Source organism: Phycodurus eques, chromosome 11 (assembly GCF_024500275.1).
Source record: "Phycodurus eques isolate BA_2022a chromosome 11, UOR_Pequ_1.1, whole genome shotgun sequence".
NCBI classification, from domain to species: domain Eukaryota; kingdom Metazoa; phylum Chordata; class Actinopteri; order Syngnathiformes; family Syngnathidae; genus Phycodurus; species Phycodurus eques.
The window spans coordinates 9,828,685-9,852,333 of NC_084535.1; the positions used below are offsets into that span (position 1 = coordinate 9,828,685).

The 23,649-nt window shown below is 37.4% G+C and overlaps 1 protein-coding gene across 1 annotated transcript in view; it reads left to right on the plus strand.

Moving 5' to 3' along the window:
- Positions 1–23,649, plus strand: part of arid5b (AT-rich interaction domain 5B) — a 125,810-nt gene that overhangs the window by 72,583 nt on the left and 29,578 nt on the right. Inside the window, exons 5-6 of the mRNA XM_061689873.1 lie at positions 15,574–15,695; positions 17,010–17,331. Of these exons, the coding sequence (XP_061545857.1) occupies positions 15,574–15,695; positions 17,010–17,331 (444 nt within the window). The remainder of the gene's footprint in view (positions 1–15,573; positions 15,696–17,009; positions 17,332–23,649) is intronic.

Consider the following 23,649-nt stretch of genomic DNA (forward strand, 5'->3'; position numbering starts at 1 on the left):
GAGTTTAATACGTTCCGTGATCAAGCTTCTATCATTACTTGTATAGCAAATCAATCTTCCCCATTGAATTGAATTGAAATGACATTTATCTGTTACAACCTCCACAAAAAAAACCTGCCTTTTTTGGTTACATTTTTAGTAAAGAAAAATATCTCTGTATTGTATAAAAACATAATGAAACACAATGAAAGAGAATGTAAAGAAACAAACTTTCTAAAGTTTAAGTGCACATATTCTGTATTTTTGCCTTTTTTTTTGTCCCTTTCAAGTGAACGGCTGAAAGTACAGGAGGGCATTGGAGTTCCTTAATTGCTTGTTGTTTTTTTGCTAGGTTCTTGATCGATCAGTTAGATCAATTAGTTGGGTAGTTATTTTATTGGGTACTTGGCTAGTTGGCTAGTTTATTATTTAGGTTAAAAATAACTTAAGCACTCGAGATTGAAAATCCTTTTTGCTGACATCTCGTGATCATGGAACTTTTATTTGACTTATAAGGTGTATTTTTCCAGGACATGTGGGTTAAACCTCACATTGTAGCACTTTTCGGGCGCTCCGCTGTCCGATTCCACTGTAAATAAGCTTTTGTCAAATGTTTCCTTGCAAACGGAAAGCTTGAGCCTTCACTCCCCCTCCCACATCTAACACCCCCCCCCCACACACACACACACACACACACAGCGCGCCACTGAATCAGATGAGAATGATTTTTTTTAATCCGCGGCAATAATAAACTTCTTTGAAGGCCTTAATTGGCTCTTCCTGGAACAGCACAGTTTTGCTTCATTTGATCTGATGAAAGCGTAATGTTACTTATCTCCCGCTCCCCCCAGCCCGTGGGGAGCATGCACAACAGCGCACAACTAATGAATTAAGAACACACAACTCCTTCCCCCCCCCGTATTATTACTATTTTCTCTGGCTCATCCTCCCAAATGACTTTCATAATAAAGCAGAGAAATTCACACTGAAGCACTGTCTGCTAAATTGCTTTAATTTGAACTAGCTTGTGTGTGTGTGTGTGTTTAGGTCGTAGAAGATTGTCGAATGAAAATAATGATTTGTGGAAAGGTAGCAGAGCAAGGTCGCATGGAAAATGGAACGGGCAAGCGAGGGAGGGAGCCGGCTTGTTCTGTGAAGAATTGAGACATTTTCCAAAAACATTTATCATGAAAGGAAGGCCGGCTAATGCACAAAGCCAGTGGTTCTCATGGTTGGGTACGGCGACCTCTGGAGGTCCGCAAGCAGCAAAATAATTAGCAAAAAATGTGCACACCTACTTATGGGGACTGGCACACCCAGAAAACAAACACAGTAAACCAATGACTCCTCTCTAGCTAAACCATGGACCAATTCAAAGCTCTGATAGAATTGTGACGTATTATCACATAAATTTGACATCCCAGCATGAATTAAGTCTTTTTGTTCCTCAACAAAAGGTGTAGCATTACAGAAATAGTCATTTTTTTTAAATAAATGATTTTTGGGAGAATATAGTTCTATTTATTTGAGAATAAAAGTGTCTCTTCCAGAGTAAATTATGATGAGAATAAACATGGATCTTTGAAATGCACTTGTTAAAATGTGACTTTATTGCATTGTTAAAGTTTGACTTTAATTACGACTTTATCTTGGAAAACCACGATTTTATTCTCGTAAGATTGTAGCTGTTTATCCCAAGTCTGTCTTCTTGGAAAAACTCTTAACTTTATTCTCATAATTTGCAAGTTTATTTGGCTAATTAGTCAATTATTTAGTTGGCCAGTTCATTTATTTATTTATTTTTAACTAGTACGGTGGTTGACTGCAACCCCAATTCCAATGACGTTGGGACGTTGCGTTAAACATAAATAGAAACAGAATACAATGATTTCCAAATCATGTTTAACCTATAGTTAATTGAATACACTACAAAGACAAGATATTTAATGTTCAAACTGATAAACTTTATTGTTTTTAGCAAATAATCATTAACTTTGAATTTTACGGCTGCAACACGTTCCAAAAAAGATGGGACAGGTGGCAGAAAAGACTGAGAAAGTTGAGGAATGCTCATCAAACACCTGTTTGGAACATCCCACAGGTGAACAGGGTAATTGGGAACAGGTGGGTGCCATGATTGGGTATAAAAGGAGCTTCCTTAAATTGCTCAGTCATTCACAAGCAAAGATGGGGTGAGGTTCACCTGTTTGTGAACAAGCGCGTGAGAAAATCGTCTTAAGTTTAAGGACAATATTCCTCAAGGTACAATTGCAAGGAACTTAGGGATTTCAGCATCTACGGTCCATAATATCATTAAAAGGTTCAGAGAATCTGGAGAAATCACTGCATGTAAGCGGCAAGGCCGAAAACCAACATTGCATGCCCGTGACCTTCGATCCCTCAGGCGGCACTGCATCAAAAACCGACATCAATGTGTAAAGGATATCACCACATGGGCTCAGGAACACTTCAGAATACCAATGTCATTAAATACAGTTCAGCGCTACAACCGTAATTGCAACTTGAAACTCTACTATGCAAAGCAAAAGCCATTTATCAACAACACCCAGAAACGCCACTGGCTTCTCTGGGCCCGAGGTCATCTAAGATGGATTGATGCAAAGTGGAAAAGTGTTCTGTGGTCCGACGAGTCCACATATCAAATTATTTTTGGAAATTGTGGACGTCGTGTCCTCCGGGCCAAAGAGGAAAAGAAGGACGTCCTGTTAAGGACGCAAAGTTCAAAAGCCAGCATATGTGATGGTATGGGGTTGTGTTAGTGCCAATGGCATGGGTAACGTACACATCTGTGAAGGCGCCATTAATGCTGAAAGGTACAGGTTTTGGAGAAAAATATGCTGCCATCCAAGCAACATCTTTTTCATGGACGCCCCTGCTTATTTCAGCAAGACAATGCCAAACCACATTCTGCACGTATCAGGTTGAACATTTAATATCTTGTCTTTGTAGTGTATTCAATTAAATATAGGTTGAACATGATTTGCAAGTCATTGTATTTTGTTTTTATTTATGTTTAACACAACGTCCCAACCTCATTGGAATTGGGGTTGTAGTTTGCTTGTCAGTAAGGTAGGTAGGTGTCTTGTTTAGTTTGCTATCACATGAACTAGTTGTGCTTACATCCATTTGCTATTAAAATCTGGACGGCGCCTGTTGCATTTCTGTCCAACAAAAAGTACAAGCTCCAAATTCAGTGACTTTTTTTTAAACACAACAACATAGATTTTGGATGTTTGATGTTTCAGACTTAAATTCACAAAATGGAATTGGAGTTGCATTTTTTCATTGGACTACTACAGAACACCTCCATCTTTGCATTTGTCAAAGCTGTGTATTAGGTCGTGTAAAGCTGTGATGTCTTGGAATAAACGTGGTCTGATTATTTTAACATGTAAGAAAGTTTGTATGGGTGATCCAAGGGTCGCCATAGCAACAGCGTTGATGCTCTTCTCATTACAAGCCAGCGTATCATCAACATGAATTGGAAGCGGTTATTTTCAGCTCGAATTGCTTCAGTTCGACACGGAAGAGCCGGGAATTTGCATGGCATGTGCGACGAGGGCGAATTTGGATGCAAAGGCGTCAGGTGTGTTTGTAAAAGCGGTCAATGCAGAGCGTGAGTGGGAAGACCACTGAGTCATAACAAGTGTGGGAGAGAAAAAGTCCTCAGTGTTCAGATGAGATGAATATTTACTCCGACACTGTCGACGAAGCGGCCGTCAGCTCATTACTGCCAAGATACATTATGGATTTGCACACACACGCAGCTGTTTACCTCTTTATGGACACAACCTGAATGCTTCATGCGGCACACTCATGCAAAATGTATATTATTTTATTATTGAATTTAATTTTTGACATTATTATGATGATGATGGTGATTATTATTAAATTTTAATTCTTTCACAGATTTTTTTCATTTAAATGTATTATTTTAATAATAAATTATTAACATTACAATAATTATATTATGATAATAATAATAATAATAATATAAAATTACTATTATTTGTCTAATTTTATTTTTGGTAAATTAGTATTATTGTAATAATGTTATTCATATTATAGTTTTATTTTTATATTTTGGGCGACTGGTTAGAGCGTCTGCCTCACAGTTCTGAGGACCAGGGTTCAATCCCGGTCCCCGCCTGTGTGGAGTTTGCATGTTCTCCCGTATCTGTGTGGGTTTTCTCCGGGCACTCCGGTTTCCTCCCACATCCCAAAAACATGCACGGTAGGTTCATTGACAACTCTAAATTGCCCGTGAATGTGTGAATGTGAGTGCGAATGGTTGTTTCTTTATATGTGCCCTGTGATTGGCTGGCAACCAGTTCAGGGTGTACCCCGTCTTCTGCCCGATGATAGCTGGGATAGGCTCCAGCACGCCCACTACCCTAGTGAGGAGAAGCGCCTCAGAAAATGGATGGATGGATGTTATATTTTGATGCAGCTGGTTAGCACATCTGCCTCACAATTCTGAGGACCGGGGTTAAATCCCTCGCCGGGAGATAGCTGGGATAGGCTCCAGCACGCCTGCAACCCTAGTGAGGATAAGCGGAACGGTAGATGAAGATGAATGTTATATTTTGAATTATTCAAATTTATTTTTTATACTGTAATAATGTGAATAGTATTATTATTTATGTATATTTTATGTTTTTATATTAATAGTAATTTTATTGATATTGTGTTAGTATTATTGCAAAATTTAGAATTATTTAATTTTTAATAGGCGTTATTATTGTCTAATTGTAATAAAAATATGATATTGTCATAATTATTTTATTGCAGTTTTGATGCATTAATAGATTAAATTATTTGAATAACAGTAATATTGTTGTCATTATTATTATAATAATAATTATATTTCTGAATTATTTAATAGCATTTTCGTGCATCTTTTGGTTGGGGGGGGGGGGTCATTGGATTGTGCAAGTGTACCTAATATTTGATCCAGTGATTGTCATTTTGTCATTATCCATCCATCCATTTTCTTTACCGCTTATCCTCACTAGGGTCACGGGCTGCTGGAGCCTATCCCAGCTATCTCCGGGCGGGAGGCGGGGTACATCCTAAACTGCTTGCCCAGCCAATCGCAGGGCACATAGAAACACACAACCACTCGCGCACACATTCACTCCTACGGGCAATTTAGAGTCTTCAATCAACCTTTTCAACCTGGGTTTTCTCCGGGCACTCCGGTTTCCTCCCACATCCCAAAAACATGCGTGGTAGGTTGATTGAAGACTCTAAATTGCCCTTAATTGTGAATGTGTGCACGAGTGGTTGTTTGTTTATATGTGCCCTGCAATTGGCTGGCGACCAGTTCAGGGTGTACCACGCCTCTCGCCCGGAAATAGCTGGGATAGGCTCAGGCACGCCCGCGACCCTTGTGAGGATAAAGCGGTACAAATAATGGATGGATGGATGTACATTTTTTTTAGCTCTTGTTTATTAGATTGTGCTGGTATACCTAATATTGTGGCCTTTGAGCCTACAGTATGTGCTGACGGTGTGGAGTGTGAATGAAAACACAGGCACGAGTATTTATCAAATATTAGAGGGGAGGCAAAAAAACAATGTGTCGCTGGGATGTGGGCTCGTCGCCATGGCAACGGCCGCTTTCTGACGATGATTGATAATTGTCAGCTGACTGGCAAACATACTGACAGAATGTTTGTGGTAATAGCTTTTTAATGCGGCCTTTTGTTGCCCCGTGCATAGTAATGAGCTGCTCCCGGGCCCCGCCCTTTTCTAATCATATTTGCTGCCACTCACACAGCCCGTACACAAAAGACAAATAGATATGCCACAATATGCTCCAAATTGATGCCTTCCTGCCGACACCGCTACGTGAAAATGTGATAAATGTTCGCAATGAATACAAAGAAGCAGACGCACTTTTTCTTTTTCTTTTTTTTTTTTAACTTGATGCTACCACGTGCATAATAGGCGACATGGCAGGCGCTATTGACGGAAAGGCGTTTTTATGATGCAGTGCGTTTACATGCATAGCGCTCATATTTGGAAGCAGTCTCGATATATTGGAGGCATACATCAATAAATGTGATTTTTCCTTGATGCATGGAAGCGTTTGCATCAACTGTTTGCGTTGGCAATGTGCTGAAGTGCAAGCAAGCTATATTATTTTGATCTCCATTTGTTAGTTTGATATTTAGCTAGCTAACCAGTCAGTCAGTGGGCTAGTTAGGTAGGTAGATGGCTAGTTGGTTGTCTACTTAGGTGAGTAGTTAGTTGGCTAGCTAATTAGCTGGCTAGTTAGTTGTCAACTTTTTCACTTAGTTGGCTACTTGGCTAGATAGCTGTCCAGTTAGTTATCTAGTTAGTTTTAGTAATGTAATTAGTCTGCTACTGAGTTGGCTACTTAGCTAGTGATCAGTTGGGTGTAGTTAGTTGGCTAATTAGTTAGCTACCTTGGAAGTCAACTAGTTAGTTTTTGTTCGTAATGTAACTGCTAGCTCCCAAAAATGCTGAACCCCCCCCAAAAAAAACAAATGCAACATTGTTTAGCAAAATTTTATTGACGTGAAAAATGACTTTTTTGGGGCTTTGGCTTGGCTAGAACATCCTTATTGAAAGGGGTTGTAGTGCCACCTGTTGCTTAGGCATGCACTGGACAGCCGGTCAACATTTATTTATGTGGACAGACTTTAATTGTCATGTTTATGTAGCCCAAGAATGTATTTTATTTATAAACTCATTCATTTATTGATTGGGTTTAATGGCCTCAGTAAGCTGTGCTTCCAGGAAAAAGGATGTTATCGGCAACACTCACTCACTCGCCACGTCGTGTCCAATGTTAGCTGCAATTACTCGAGTTCTGCTATCTAATGAGAGCCAATACAAGAGCTTTGTAAGAATTTTATTTTTTTTTTAAAACAAAATGCCTTGAAAAGACAATAATGCTCAATTGTTAAATGTATTCAGATATTTTATTTTAATACGTCATTTTAGATTTCTGAGAAAATATTTTGTTTCTCGATAAAAATAAATACACATTTTCTTATTTTTGTCATTTGTTATAAATAGGATAATAAATAAAATAAATAAGAATAAAATCATTATGTTCTTATAGATGAAGTTAGATGTCATAGTTGTTGTTTTGTGTTGTTGTTTTGTGTTTTCATATAGAGTTTTCATATATATATATATATTTGTTATTTATATATATATATACAAAGCAAAAGCCCAGGCACATTTGACTCATGTGAAACACAAAAACAAGTAGTAACACCCTCTTTCTGTTGTGTTGGAAGGTGCATTATGTTGTATGTGTGTGTGTGAGTGTGTGTATGTTTGTGTGTGCATGTGTGTGTGCGTGCGTGAGACACAACAGCAACAATTGCGCCGACAAATGCCTCGCTCATTAAGTGAATATGGAAAATACTTTACATCACACTGCAGCACCATGATGAGAAATTAATTAAGGTCGCTATCATCCGAGGTCGCAGCAATGAATAATAAAAAAATAATAATTAAAAAAAAAAAAAAAACGTACGCCCACCCACGCGCACTCCTCTTGGCAGGAGGGCGAGTATTAGCATTCATTTATTGGTTAAACAATATACAGTAGCTGCTATCAGGGTTGTTTTTAATGGCATGAATATATATATATATATATATATATATTTTTTTTTTTTTTTGAACAGCCAGACAACATTAATTATGACACGTCGTGAAGCCCATTTCAGAGGCTTGTTGTGTTTGTATGTTCTTGAACGTAGCCTCATAGCTAGTGTAGATGTGTTTTCACTATGCCTTCTTATTGGAAAAACACCATTGTCCTTACTGCTGCTCATTTACTGTTCAAACATTTGTATATATTAAAAAACAAAAATCAACACAATTTTCATGTTACGTTTTGGATTTTGGATTATTAAAAAAAATACATGCTTTATATTTTTGGGGACTTATTAAATATTTTTTCTTCTATGATTTCTTTTTCAATTTTTTATTTATTTTTATTTCAGGCATGTATTTTAAATATTTTAAAAATGAGCATGATGTGGTTCTTTTTATTTGTATTTGATTACATTTTTCATGTGTACTTGTGTAGTTGCTGTCCAATGAAAAACATTTTTTTTTTTCCCAGACAAAAAGAAATTACGAAAAAAGTTATATATATTTTTTTATTTTAAAACATTTTAAGTCACATTGCATTTAACATTTTTAATTGTTATTTTTTGGACTATTGGTAATCTTCTCATTAATTGTAAAAAAGAATATTATTTTTTCCACAAGTATATAAAAACAGTGAAGGTCACGTCTTGAAATACGATAGTCATGCTAAAAAATATTTTATATTATATATTTTTTATATTCTGTATTGTATTTTATATAAGTTTGTCTAAATCCTTCTTTCACTATTCTGGCATTTAGCAAATAGGAAACAATTTTGGTAATCATAATCGACCTAAAACCGCAAACATTTAATCTGATTTCATGTCAGACAGTCAAGAAAAAAAAGGATAATGTATCTTATTATAGTCGTGCTTTATATTCAAGCACAACTGTACATGCATCCATAAATAATAATGTTAGCACTGATGCTAGCACTACCACAACATAAGTGGTGTGTACAAACATTTGTCCCAATCTTACTTTTTTAAAATTTATTTATTTATTTATTTTTATTCTACCAAAAAAAAATAAAAAATCTTGTTAAATTTTTTACATTCATTTCAATTTTTGGAAATACCTGATTTTATTTTTTTATATTCTCATTAATTACAGTACTTACAAAGTGATTCACATTTTTCCAATGTAAATATGCATATTTTTTAAAATTCTTACATTTTTAATATGAGCAGCCACCTCCAAACCTTTGGTGGTAATGTACAATGAAGTGAGAAAGCCACTTTATCCACATATTATTGTTTATTCATGTTTTTGTGGTATTTTGCATTTGATTTCATGATGTCACACTGTGTGTTTTATGACATGTAAATTTCCAGCGTGAGTGACCGCCTTTGTCTTGGCGTGCGTGGCGTGTCACATTTCATTGCCAAATCCCCACAGCTAACATTATTGACTGAGCTGACTCACTCAAATATTGTACAATGTAAATAAACATGTACAAAGCCCTTATTCCAGTTACTTTCATAACATATATCTGGGTCACACATTCGTGAGTTCCTACTCACTGTGTTTTAATGCCACCTCCTTTAAAGCATGTCATAAAACATGCAGTATGATATAAAACACAAACATTAGCTATGCTAGCTTCTGTAGCTATCAGACATAGGCATTATTAAACTGTATTTACTATCCAATGCAAAACAACAAAGAAACTAAATATGATTTGTAATTTTGTAACTTTTTACTTTTTTGAAAATATAAGCATTATTTTCTTGTAACACATTTTAGTTGTTGGATTTAAACATAATAATAGTACATGGAAATACATATTTTTTGTTATTTTGACTTTTCTTATTTACTATTGCAAAAAAATAAAAGACGTGCTGAAGATTAATATTAACGTTAGCCCTGATGCTACAACTAACACAACATAAGTGGTGTTTTTTTATTTTTGTATTTTTTTACTTTTTAAAATTGATTTACTATTTAATTTTTTTTAATTTTTTTTTTTAATCCGATAAAACAGTGTGGTACCCAACCTTTTTTCGGCCATGGTCCAGTTCAAGCTAGTACATTTATGGATTGAAAAATGTTTTCTACACAGTGACGAAGATCATAACACTAACCAGTGTTTCTGTGTTCACCTTTGGCCCGTTTGGCTCACAGCGGCCATGCAGCGTGTTTGTCAGAAACCGCCGATACATTAAAACAACAGGATTACAATTGTGGTGAACAAACACAGCCTGCGGGGTGTGCTGCACAGGCGAGGTCGCCGTGTTACGACACCGCTGCTACCTTTGGCAATAGGAGAGTGTTTGGAATATTTTGGCAGTGTGGCTATGGTACACTGAACTGTTGATCTTGATACAGGAAGGAGTAAAAACATGAATACTGTCGGGGACGGTCCTCAGTTTACTATGGAGTTCCGTTCCTACAGTGGTGAATTTATAAGTCGGAATGTGTCATAGTCTATCACTAACCTGCACAGTAAAGTTAGGATTCCAGTAAATATTTGTATGAAAAAGCATTCTTCTAACATTTGATATTATTGTATGCTACTGTAACATTAGTCACAACATTGGCCTTAAATATATGAAAGAAATACTGAAGTAATGAATCAATTAAAATGCATTGCATATGACAATAACAAACATCCATCCATCCATTTTTTGAACCGCTTCTCCTCACTGGCGTGCTGGAGCCTACCCCAGCTATCATCGGGCAGGAGGCGGGGTACACCCTGAACTGGTTGCCACCCAATCGCAGGGCACATACAAATAAACAACCATTTGAACTCACATTCACACCTACGGGCAATTTAGAGTCTCCAATTCATGCATGTTTTTGGGATGTGGGAGGAAACCGGAATGCCCAGACAAAACCCACGCAGGCACGGGGAGAACATGCAAACTCCACACAGGCGGGGCCGGGGATTCAACCCCGGTCCTCAGAACTGTGAGGCAGACACTCTAACCAGTCGTACACCGTGCCGCCAGTAACGAACACTTCTTCAAAAATAAATACAAATGCCCTGTTCAGTTGCTAGGTCAAGCAGAATGGAGAATGTGTATCCCTTTTATGCCAGAACAGTTTTACCTTCCAACATTGGAGGTTTTTTTTTTTTTTTTAACTGCGACTGTGGTTCTTTGTATTGTAATGGATATTTATTAAAACAATTTCAGACTGACAGAATGAGGTTTTAAAGCGGAGCAACAGAAAAGAAAAAGGAGAGAACAGAAAGAAAAATAAACAATGTACTGTATTTCAAAAGTACTGCCCTTGAAATGTAAAAGATGTTGCAGTAAATACAGCCATTTTCACCAGCATACTCATTCTTGCAACAATGTGCAAGTTTTCAGGCTTGTTGAGGTCTCTAAAAAGGCGATTAACTCACAAAAGAACACATTTCCGCTTGGACTGATGGGAATTCATTGCGTCAACGCTAAACGGTCATTTAGCAAATTAAAACTTTCGCTCGATTTGCCTGCAAAAACTCTAAATGTCACAGGGGTAATTAGGCAACTCATCACGCGGGAGCTGCGCATGAGTGCACAACTACTGTGTTATTACTGCAACTGTTTGAATAATAAGCAAATATTTGTTTTCAGAGTGAACATCCAAATGAACACAGCCGTCTTTTCTTTCCGTGTGACGCGTGTCAGATGGCCCCCCCCGTCAATAAGTCCATGTTGTTGTGCTTTATCTGTGGTTCTCTTTTTTCATACTCGAGCACAGAAGTGACTGAGACCATCCGGGTCGACTCTTAATGATTATGGTTGATTATTGTCGCCATCTGCTGAATGATGGTGGAGAGCAAGAGGAACACTCTTTTTGACAAGATACCGTTCAGAGAAGCTTCAATCAAGTCATTAAGCCGTCGTCACGGTGACCGCCGTGGCTCACTTCAGTGTGCAGTGTGTGTGTGTGTGTGTGTGTGTGTGTGTGTGTGTGTGTGTGTGTGTGTGTGTGTGTGTGTGTGAACTGCCCTCACCTCTGTGTGTTTGTGTGTCTATCCTTTCATTTTCACAGAAAGGGATTTTTCTTGTAATCTCTTAAAGCTACTTTATGTAACTTACCTTTTTAAATGTTTTTTTTTGCATGTAAATTTTAGTTCCATTGTTGACACAATTTATTTTTATTCTATTTATTTTTTTAACTTTTTTTATTTAAAATTTATTTTTCACATTTTTATTTATTTTTAATTGTGTTTATTGTGTATTTCTTTTGTTTTATGTTTATTTCATTTATTTTTTGTTTATTTCACATTGTATTTGTTTATAAATCTATTCCACAATTTATTTGTATTTTTTTATTTAACTTTTTTGTTTGCATTAATTTCCCATTTACCCCCCCCCCCCCCCCATATTTCTTTCCTATTTATTTTTTCAATTTCTTTATGTATGCATTTATTTATTATTTTTTATTTTCCATGTATTTTATTAATACATTTTTAGCATTTTTTTCATGTATTATATTGTAATTAGCTTTTTTTTTAACATTTTAAAATGCGAGAATCAGAAGCAATTCAATCTTACTATCAGTTCACACCACACATTATGTTGTCAATCTAGTTAGCTTGTTAGTTAGTAAATTGTAACTTGTACATTAGGACTACATGGTGGCACGGTGGTGACTGGTTAGCACATCTGCCTCACAGTTCTGAGGACCGGGGTTCAAATCCCCGCCTGTGTGGAGTTTGCATGTTCTCCCCCGTGCCTCTATGGGTTTTCTCTGGGTACTCCGGTTTCCTCCCACATCCCAAAAACATGCATGGTAGGTCGATTGAAGACTCTAAATTGCCCTTCAGTGTGAATGTGTGCGCGAGTGGTTGTTTGTTTATATGTCCCCTGCAATTGGCTGGCGACCAGTTCAGGGTGTACACTGCCTCTCGCCCGGAGATATCCGGGATAGTCTCCGGCATGCCCGCGGCCCTCGTGAGGTTGAGCGGTACACAAAATGGATGGATGGATAGGTGGACAGATGGACAACATTCAACCTTATGCACGTGTGCCCACTTTGTATTGTGTTGAAAATCAGGACTTTTCAGGTCCAATTTTACTACCTCCCTCATTGAGGCTGTGGCATTTCTGAATTGTCACAACACTGCCGTAGATAGACATTTATTACATGTTTAATATAACATGTCTCGGTGTAATCATTTAATTGAACACATTTTAGAAAAAAATCTGGAAAAAAATTAACAAACATGAGCAGTGCACTTGCCTCGGGTCAACCTTTGCAGATTACCATGACCTGGATTACTGACAATCTACATAGGCATTAAAGAAAAGAATAAAAAAAACTTTTAGCAAGCACATTAGTATTTGTATTGATATTGCGACATTAAGTTAAAAATGACATAGTCAATTATATGATTATGCTAACGATTTTTACTGCATTGTGAGGCTTTTTGTTGACATTTTGTGTCATTTAATTTTAATGACATAATTTAAGTATGTGCAGGAGGTGGCCAATTTGTATTTTGAGCCAGATTAGGATGTTTAATTTCATGTACCTCAGCCTAGGAGGCAATGCCATTTCTCTAAAGAGATGTTACACACAACACTGCTGTAATTGCACATTTGTTACATGTTCATTACACATTTGTTACTACGTTGAGTCTTTTTGTTGGCCTCTTGTGTCACTTCATCTTAATGACATAATTTAAGCATGTGTACGAGGTGCATAATTTTTTTTCTGATCCGAATTAGTATTTTTCATTCCTAATTTTACTACCTCCGCCAAGGTGGTTGTATATCTTTATGGCTGTTTTCTTAGGAAAAACGTCTTAACTGGTTTGCCAGAAAAACATTTACAGAGGTATCGGGGGCTGGGACCTAGAAAATAAAATATATTTTTAAATTTATTATTTATTTTTATTTTTTTAAATAAGATGCATTACTTTTTTTTAACCACACAACATTGACATTTATTGACTCCTCCAAGGAGATAAATATAATGTTTGTATTACTGTTTTCATAGAAAAATTGCAGGCTTGCATAGAGATACCGTATATATGGAAGCATAGGCCTAGATTATTATTTTTTTAATTGTTGATTGCAAACTGGATACATTTATTGCATTTTCATTAGTTTTGCTTCCACTTTGTTAATTTCACAGATTTTCTTTATTTATACCCAATACATGGTTGCCATGACAGAATTCATGCATCTACAGCAGGTGGTGCCTCTGAAGACACACTGTTCTCAGAGGGAAGTGGCTACTGATTTTAGACTATAACAGAGTGTCATTAGCGGGTTCCAACAGAAAGACTGGAAGAGTTACAGAAAGCTATTCAAGCTGATGTCCTTGGAAATAAAAAAAGTTAATTTAGCCAATCAGCTCCTTTTTTGAGAGCAGCAAGTTGTGGATAAATGACTGAAACAGTCAACAGTTGGTCATGTTCATTCAAAATCAAAATAAATTCAGCTGTAAAGTTTTAACTTTTTGGAAGTAGTATATCTGACGTAATCACTTGTGGCTTTTCACTAAACAGACGACAATCTGTAGTTTATGTAAGAGAGCATCTTAATTAGAAACGCGCCCAGCCGCTGGATGAGGATTATCGCCTGTGAAATGTTTTCTTTTGGATGACAAACGCACAACAAATGCTGGCAGAGTCTTCCCAGCGTTCCTCCGAAAATAACAACAAGGAGCCGGCGGCGGCATGCCGGTGATGATATTATTCCCGCCAACCGTCCTCCGCCTTTCATTCACCGTTGGCCGTCACGTTATCCTGACGCCGATGCCACGTGAAATATGTCGGAAGGTTCTCTCTCTCTCTTCCCCCAAGCTTATCTTTGTTGTTGGTGATGCTGTGCCAAGATGTTACATGACACAAACGCGGGTGTACACAAAAAGAGGACTTGGCATGGCCTTAAATGCTTGATTTTGCATGTGTGCGTGTGTGTGCGTAATGTGAACTGAGCAATTATATCTGCCCGCCTCTTAAACAGAGCTGCTCTCAGTCAGGTTCATGTGTTTGTGATTATGAGAGCCCCTCCAGGGGGAAGCACAAATAGAGGAATCACTAAATCGCTCCATTGTTTAATTTCATTCTTCTAGCATCACGATCATAAATGTTAAGTAAAAGCGCTCAAATGTGTAATAGTTTCATACAAACACACTGCACTGCACAATACAATCCTTTTAGTTTTTAGTGTAAAAATATCCCAGGGGAAAAAACAAAACATCTGAAAAAAATGGCATATTCAATTCTTGTTGCCATGGCGAGCCCACATCACCAGCCTGGACAACCCTTATGTTATGTTTACACACATTTGGGAAACGTTTTTGGTGTGTTTTCTGTTTGAATCTAATTGTGTACATGATTTCATAGTTAAACTGCTGAATTTGTGTATTTAATATTTTTGTGTTAGCAAACAGTACTCTGCCATACAAAGCTGGACTGACTACTAGGCAAACACAGGCAGTTGCCTGCTGGGCCCAACATTTCCAGGGCCCCCCGAATGTACAGTTAAAAAAAAAAAAAAAAGATGAATTAAGTTTTCTTCTATTTAACACAATTATTTTTGTTTTATTCTTAATTCATGCGCTTTAAAGCACATAAATCCTTAATTATGATTGTTTGGAATGCTCCCCACTTCCTTCTCATGCAATGGACTATTCCATCTTCTCACTGCATACGTGCAGACTTGACTCAGGGAAATGGTAGCAAAACACACTTGTTGGCGCGGTTGTGAGGAAAATGACTCCAGCTGCAGTCTATGCATTCTAAAATATTGCTCCAAATGAAAGTTTACCCGTTTTTAATGTCAGGCTGCAAATTTAATTATATTATATGATATTAGTAATATGAATATTCTCCTCTTTTTGGGTCATAAATTTAAAAATCAAACTCTGTCAGTACCTCACCAGCCACAAACCTCACCGCACGACTGGCATACATACATACCTACATCTGCTTTCACAGCTAATTGTTTGAAACTCTTCATGTTTTCCTTCTGTCCCCAGCTCCCAACCTGAAGGGGCGGCCCCGCAAGAAGAAGTTGTCCATCTCTCAGAGGAGGGACTCCACAAGCTCCACGGCGATGACGGCTCAGGACCCCAATAGCTTGGAGACCAAAAGTCCCAAGGTAGACCATTGATTCATTGAACCAAATGATCATTTTTGACGTCATTTGAAATGCTTTACACAGCACGCCTTTGCTATTTCGTAGTGTTGTTATGGGATTCCGCGGTAAGGAAGCAGAAGTAAAATACTTTTTGTATTTTAACTCCGCTGTTATCCTGACAACCTTGGACAGCTAAATCGATAACGGCAATCATGTCTCTGGCTAATCTGTGCTTAATCTTTGCTGCCCAAGAGGAGTCAACCTCATCAAGAATCAATGCGGAGAAACCCGCTGCATGAAAATAAAGATGAAATTGAACAACAGCAAATTTTACATGGTCATCTAGAGAGTAGAGGTAAAATAGTATGAACATTATTTTAATTATCATGAAGACAATTATTTTGACTATCACAATATTAATCTTAACACCTACATTGAAGTTGGCAATATTATTGTAGATTTATATAATTTTTTAAATTTATTTTACTTTGTAACTTGAGCTCTTTTATCCAGTTATTAGGCATTTGCTTCTTTAGGATCCAAACGGACAGATGGGCAACATCATTCAAAAATAATGAAAATTCTGGGCGAAATGGGAATGCAAAATATGTAAAATACTTGATTTTAATAATGCAATAATAATTCATTTTAAATTGTAATACTCCAAATTATATTTAAGCAATTGATAAAATAAATGAAAACAATGTTCATTATATGTAAATTGGTCTATCTTCCAATTTTATTATTTTAAATAAATCAATTAACAAATTATTTACTAAAGGAAAATAATAATAATACGTTATGTGCAAACTATTTTATTTTACTCAAATTTTTATTTTATTATTTGAAATATATCAATTTACCAGTTATTTCATAAAATATATGAAAACAAAGTGAAACCGTCTACTTTAGTAATTTTTTGTGTCAGTATTTACGAGTTATTTGATAAAATGAAACAATTGTTACAGGTAAGCGTAAAATTTTTTCTATTACTAATGTTTTTATTTGATTACTTGCAATAAATTAATTAACCCATTCTTTTTTAAAAACATATATATAAACAAAGTTAAATGTATGTGCAATTTCTTTTTATTTTACCACTATTTTTATTTTACTATTTGCAAAAAATCTATTTGCCATTTATTTACAAAATTAATTAAACAAATGTTAAATATAAATGTCAAATTGTTGACTATATTGTGCTTTTTTTCAGCAAATAGTTTTTGGTTATGATTCCCAGAAAAATTAATCAGTAAGGTGACGAGTCGCTCCTTTAAACCGTAAAGCGTCGCATCCATGCATGCGACCTGACCACGGTCCTTCTCCTCCTCACAGGTCAAAGCGAGCTGTAGAGCATTAGCCAACGGCAAACTTAGCTCTGGCAAGCTTAGCTCCGTTCCCAAACACAGGAAGGCGGCGCCGCCCGAGGAGAAGGAACGACTGAAGGAGATGGTGGAGGAGAGGAGTGAGAAGGAGGAGGCCAGGGATTCCTCCTCCCTGGCCTCCCTGGAGAAGGAGGAGGATGAGGAGCAGGCGGCATCATCCTCGTCCGAGGAGAGTCGAGAGGACGAGCAGGCCTTCCTGGTAGAGCTCTACAAGTACATGAAGAAGAGAGACACGCCCATTGAGAGGATCCCCTTCCTGGGCTTCAAACAAAGTGAGTCACGCATGTTGTCCTTGGTTACATGACTTCCTGATCAGTTACTTTTCTTCCTAATTGGTTACTACCTGATTGGTTACTTTACTTTCTGATTAGTTGCTCTACCTCCTAATATGTTACTTTACTTCCTGCTTTACTTTAATTCCTCATTGGTTACTTTACTTCCTGCTTTCTTACCTGGGCATTACATACTTCAATTCCTGATTTTTGTACTTTGCTTCGTAATTGGTTACTTTTGTTCCAGATGAGTTATTTTAGTTCCCTATTGGTTACTTTATTTCCTTATTGCTTACTTTACTTCTTCATGTATTAATTCCTGATTACTTACATAATTTTCTCATTGCTTACTTTGCGATTGCTTACATTGCTTCCTGATTAGTTACGGTAATTCCTGAGTGGTTACGTTACTCCCTGATTGGTTACGTTACTACTTGATTGTTTAGTTTAATTCCTCAGTAGTTACTTCCTGATTGGTTTGCTTTACTGCTTCATTAATTACTCGTTTTTGCTTTTTTCCAATATTAAAATTTACAAAAAAGAGTGAATATTGACTGAATATATATATATATTTTTATTAAGCAGCAGTTTTAGATTACCCCATGAATATTTTCAGTGCAGCAAAGAGCCAAACGTAACCCAGGTTTAAGCATGAGGAAGCCCTCGCTTGCCTCATTCTCAAAATGGTTGACCTATTTAAGCGAGACGACGCGATTACATGGCCGCGGTTCACCTTGGTACGACAGTCACGAGTTTAAACATTCATAAGCGCTCGACTACGCACACATCTCGCTCTTTTTTGAAGGAGCAAATGCAAATGAATTTTCCTGAATAAAGGCTGACAAAGGAGGCGAGGAGCTCTCTCTGGAGCCACCAGATCAAACGGCGAGCAAAACAAACGCACCTTGGAGAGACAGCGTTGCGACCCTAAGGATGTTCCTGTGCGAGCGCGACCAAAATATATATTAGACGTCTTCTCATCTGTAGTAGATGTACTCTTCATAGTCTTAATGTTCTTTGAACACTGTTAGAGGACGTTTATCAGAAGAGCTCAACTGCATAAGGGGCAAGTGAGAACTGTATTTGTACAAAGGCATTTTTGAAATTTGCGATATAATCAAATAACAGAGGAGTCATTTCCAGTTTAAGGACGTTGGTTCAAGTTTGAACATCCATTTTCTATAGTGTTTGTCCTCATTAGGGTCACCTTTCACACGTAAGGTCAATTTAACATCTTCAGTGAACCTAACATGTGGGTGAAGCATTGTGTCAAAGTTTGCTGATCATTTGGAAGATTTGGAAAGTTAGAAAATTTAGTCACCAACACCAGTTTTACCAGTTGCCAAAGCAATTGAGTTGACATGTGTGTCATGACAGCACACACGAAAAAGTTTCAACGACGACATGGTATCAGCCATTTTGGTATGAAGCAGCCTTTTTATTTTTGACAGTATTCCGGGTCTCGTATTTTGATAAACTCCCACGAGGGAATTTGCCCAATTGAGCCTAAGCGTGATTGGAACCAGCTATCCTACGCAGATGAGCGACACTAAATTGCCAAGCTTTTTTTGTCTACGCCAGTGATTCACAACTGATGGGGTGGGACCCAAAAGTGGACCGCGGAGCCATTTCGGATGGATCATGGCGTATTAATAAAAAAAATTTTTATCTTAATAATTTACTGTTAAAAACAGTTACAGTTCCTTTGGTCTGGAGCCTTCATTTCCTAAAAGAAAAAGAAAAAATATTGATGCTGCACTTCAATAAATAGAAGAGATCAGTGCCAAGATACACGTTTTTGTACATGCAGCTATCTTCATCCTCAGTTTCTTATTAAGGTGCTCTGAAAGGCACTTCAAACATGTAAGCATGAGTAGTTAAATTTAAAAATATGTTCGTTTTCAAATGCTATTTTTGAACAATATATGTTCTTTATTGTTCCCAACTTCTGTAAAAGTGGGTCACTACTTAGCAACAAGAGAAAGATGTGGGCCCCAGAGTGAGAACCGTTGAGAACCACTGGTCTATGCTATCTAGTGTGGGTGGAGCATGGTGTCCAAGTTTGATCATTTTGATTCGCCATGTTCATTACTGCTGATTTTGTTCATTGTCATTCAATGGGTCAATCAACTAGTAACATAAATGGCATGTTTAAAAGCGAAGGGATCAAATACAAATAAATTGTAAATAATACAACGAACATCTCTGTCGTGGTCTTCCCTCCAGACGCACCGCACAGACATGAAACAGCTCGATTTCTACTGATCGTAATAAACGTTTTGCTTTAATGGTGTTTATTTAGCCGAGCAACAGATGGCTGAGTGATGTTCGCCTTTTTAGCTTCCTCTCAGTGATTGACCTCCAAAGAATCCCAACGCGGATCGTTTGAGATCCCGCCTCGTCCAACAAATCTGCACACAAAAGTCAAAACCAGCTAATGTTATTTTTTCGAATTTATACATCTCTCTCAAGGGGCTCGTATGCATTAAACATTTCAGCGCACAGCCGCTGATCTCTTAAGTCTGTAATAAACACATACATACCTGACAGCTGAACCTTTCCATTAACCTGCCAACAGAACATGTTTTAAGTTATTTTCCACTGCAGCTCTATTGGAGCTAGTAAAGAGCGCGTCCCGTTATTCTTGACTTAAGATGGATGCTATTGCACTATTATTTTTTTGTCCTGAGAGTGGGAATTGCTGTTGTTTTGTCCTTAAAAACGGATTTTGTGGCTACCACAAAGGCATTGTGTGGCAACCAACCACTAAAGTAACACAATTGTTGAAAAACAGAAAGCAGTGTTAACGCTCATGGGCCGTCATTAGGTACATCTGCATGGTTTAATAAAATCCAGTTGCTGTATCGGAATTACAGCCTTAGCGATTTCATTGTAACATTTTGAGATAATAATGCTCACTTTTGAGATGGATTAAATTGAAAATTATTATTTCGTTAATTGTTGTGGTTGTTGTTTAACAGTGTTGTACAACTGCGCAGTGTCATACTGACAGCAGTTTCTAATATTTCGAAACTCGTGCGTAGCTAAATGCGCTCAGCAAACGTTTTAAAAATGAAATAAATTAAGATTTACACCAGTGTTTATCAATATTTTATATATATATTTGTGATTTAGATTTTTTTTTCCCCCCTATGAATAATCTTTTTTTTAAAAACATGTTTTGATAGTATATTTTATATGGGCGTACCTAATATTGTGGCTCTAAAGCATACAGTAAAAAATTATGGATTTGACTATATGACACCAAAAACCTCTATTGTCTCACTGTTTCCATCTGGAAAAAAAATGTAAAAACTCAATTCCCCCTAAAGCACATTTCAAAGCTGCGGTGGAATTTTGTTTCATAGTCTGAATGGGACCACCAAAGTGCGTCATGTCTAATGTGGAGCTAGAACTCTTTTATAGCATATCTATCTATACATGTGATATTGAAAAATTGTGCCTGGGACGCTATCTGGAATAATATTAAACATTGTTTGACATGTAATACATTGTATGTGATGTAAAAGTGGAGTTCAAAATGAAATAAAAAATGTTATTGAAGAGAAAATGGCATAAACATGGGCAGACACAACATTGTGGAGCAACCACACATCAGAGTGTACTGGAACGCTAATCACCAGTGAGTTCATCTGTAGTACTGTGCAGGTTACACGTTTGTGGTAGGACTCCAACCTTAAATTAACCTCAGACGATTAGATGCCTCGGTGGGTGCTCCTGTTTTGGTTTGTTACAGAGTTCAAATGGCCTCAACAGTCCCAGCAGTCTTTACAATAGCGTATTGCCAAAGCGAGGAAGTGCAGCGAAGAGCCTGAAACCTCATACAATATATCAGATTATCAGATTGTAAACATGGTTGCCAATTTGTGTTGCCATGGCGGCGTCCGGCCCGCATTGTGTTGCTGTTTCACCGTCCTTACCGGTGGCGTAATTGGCGAGGGAATCAGCAGAAGCAATTGCTGAATGACATGACATCAAAGAGAGAGACGTGCACTTTTTTGCTTTTTCTGTTTTACAAACACACGCACACAGAAGGCAGCAGTGGGTCCAGTGTGGTAATTAGAGGCGATGCATAACACGCTGCTTAAATAGTCCATCATGCAGTCAGACAAGACAATATGCTCGCAGTGCTCACTTCAATCATGGAAAAGCTCGCACGCTGTCTTTGTTGTTCCAACCAGCACAGGGAGAAGGAGGAGGAGGGAAGGAAAAGGAGGGAAGGAAAAAGGGAAGAAAAAAAATCAATGCTGTCAGAGGCGCAGATAGGAAAATGTCATTTTGACAAATGCAATGCTTTGTGTAAGCACAGATTGAATTTTGATGGATTTCTCTTCCCAGCGAGGCCTTCCTTTTTTCCTCTTTTTTTCGGTGTGGTATTTATTGGCTCAACAAATAAAAATGTTAAATGATGATGTTGCAGCAAGCAAATACAAATGTTTAGTGGCGAAATTGTGGTTCAGCTTTTTCAAAGACAGGCAGCCATCGAGGCTATTTTTAGTGATGTGTTATACAACACTTGCAATCTGATAAAGCGTATTAGCTATTTTGTGCTTGCAAATCAATAAAGTTGAGTAAGTGCAGACATTCAAAACAGAAAGGACTCCAGGGTGGCCAACTACTTTTGGCCAGTGTTTCGAAGTCATGGTAGTTGTTTCTTTTAAGTCATCTTCAGTGCTGTTTAGTGCTTTTATTTTTTTAGGTTTCTATTTCCTCTTCCTTTTGGCTTGATAGGACTCTTGGCCTGCCACTTTTTGTGACCAAAAGACTCTCTCATGCAAATAGAATGGTTCATTCGAGTGACAGGTGGAGCACTCAGTGAAGATGTAGAATGCCTCATTAGCTTGTTGTGCGAGCCACAAGTGTGTGGATGTAACTATTTAAACTAAAATACAGTCACATGGTGACTTACAATTTGAAGGAGCTGCCAAATGTACTTGTCATCAAACAGTCACACATGTTCCCTGCTTCCCCCCCCCCACCAAGCAAAAAAAAAAAAAAAAACTGGAGCCAGTGACTGTTTTTTTGTCAATGTCTTGATGTCCCAAACGTCTTCTCTGTCAATTGACTGTTGTCATACTAGAGCGGCTCCAACTACCGGAGGCAAATTCCTTGTGTGTTTTATGGACATACTTGGCAAATAAAGATGATTCTGACTGTTGACTTCAGTTTTGTCATTGCCCGGTGTTGACGCTGGTGGAGTGCAATTTGAGTGTTTGGTCATACGGGTTTCATGTGTTCTGTCAGTGTAAGGCTACAGTATATAGGTGGAATCTGTGTCACGGCTACACGTAAAAAAAAACTACAGATTACAGAAACCGCAATTGCGGCCTAATGTGCCCCATGGCATTGAGAGCTCTAACTAACTAACTAACTAACTAACTACATATGTTGGATACAGTAATGCTTCATTTATCGCGGTGGTTAGGTCTGGGACCACCGCCACAATAGGTGAAATCTGCAAAGTAGCGACCACATACTTTTGGGATCTATATGAACCTCCCCAGACTCTTATCTTCCCCACACTCCTATTAACCTCTACCATACTATTATAAACACTTTCTATGTACTGTTGAACACCTTTTAAACTCTTTAACAACCAGTAATGCACAGCAGTACTTTACAATAGAGACATTATATTCCTTATAATATGTTTTAATTAATTTTAGGTAGTTTTTTCATTAAAAATTTTTTTAAACAGTTTTAATGTTTTAGGGTAGGTAATGTTTATTTTCCAACAAGAAAAGAAATCCAGATACACTTGAAAACTAGTGATGTGGCGAATTATGCACGATATGAATATTAAAAAAATAATAATCCGCAGTGCACTGAATCTGCAAGAGGTGAACCGCAATATAGCACTGTATAGGCATTAAAGAAGAAGTGGGCACTTGGACCTGCAGTGTTAATTCGGCCTTGGAGTGCTTTGTTACTAGTAATACAACCCCAATTCCAATAAAGTTGGGACGTTGTGTTAAACATAAATAAAAACAGAATACAATGATTTGCAAATCATGTTCGACCTATATTTAATTGAATACCCTACAAAGACAAGATATTTAATGTTAGAACTGATAAACTTTATTGTTTTTAGCAAATAATCATTAACTTGGAATTTTATTGCTGCAACACGTTCCAAAAAAGCTGGGACAGGGTCATGTTTACCACTGTGTTACATCACCTTTTCTTGTAACAACATTCAATAAACATTTTAGAACTGAGGACACTAATTGTTGAAGCTTTGTAGGTGGAATTCTTTCCCATTCATGCTTGATGTACAGCTTCAGCTGTTCAACAGTC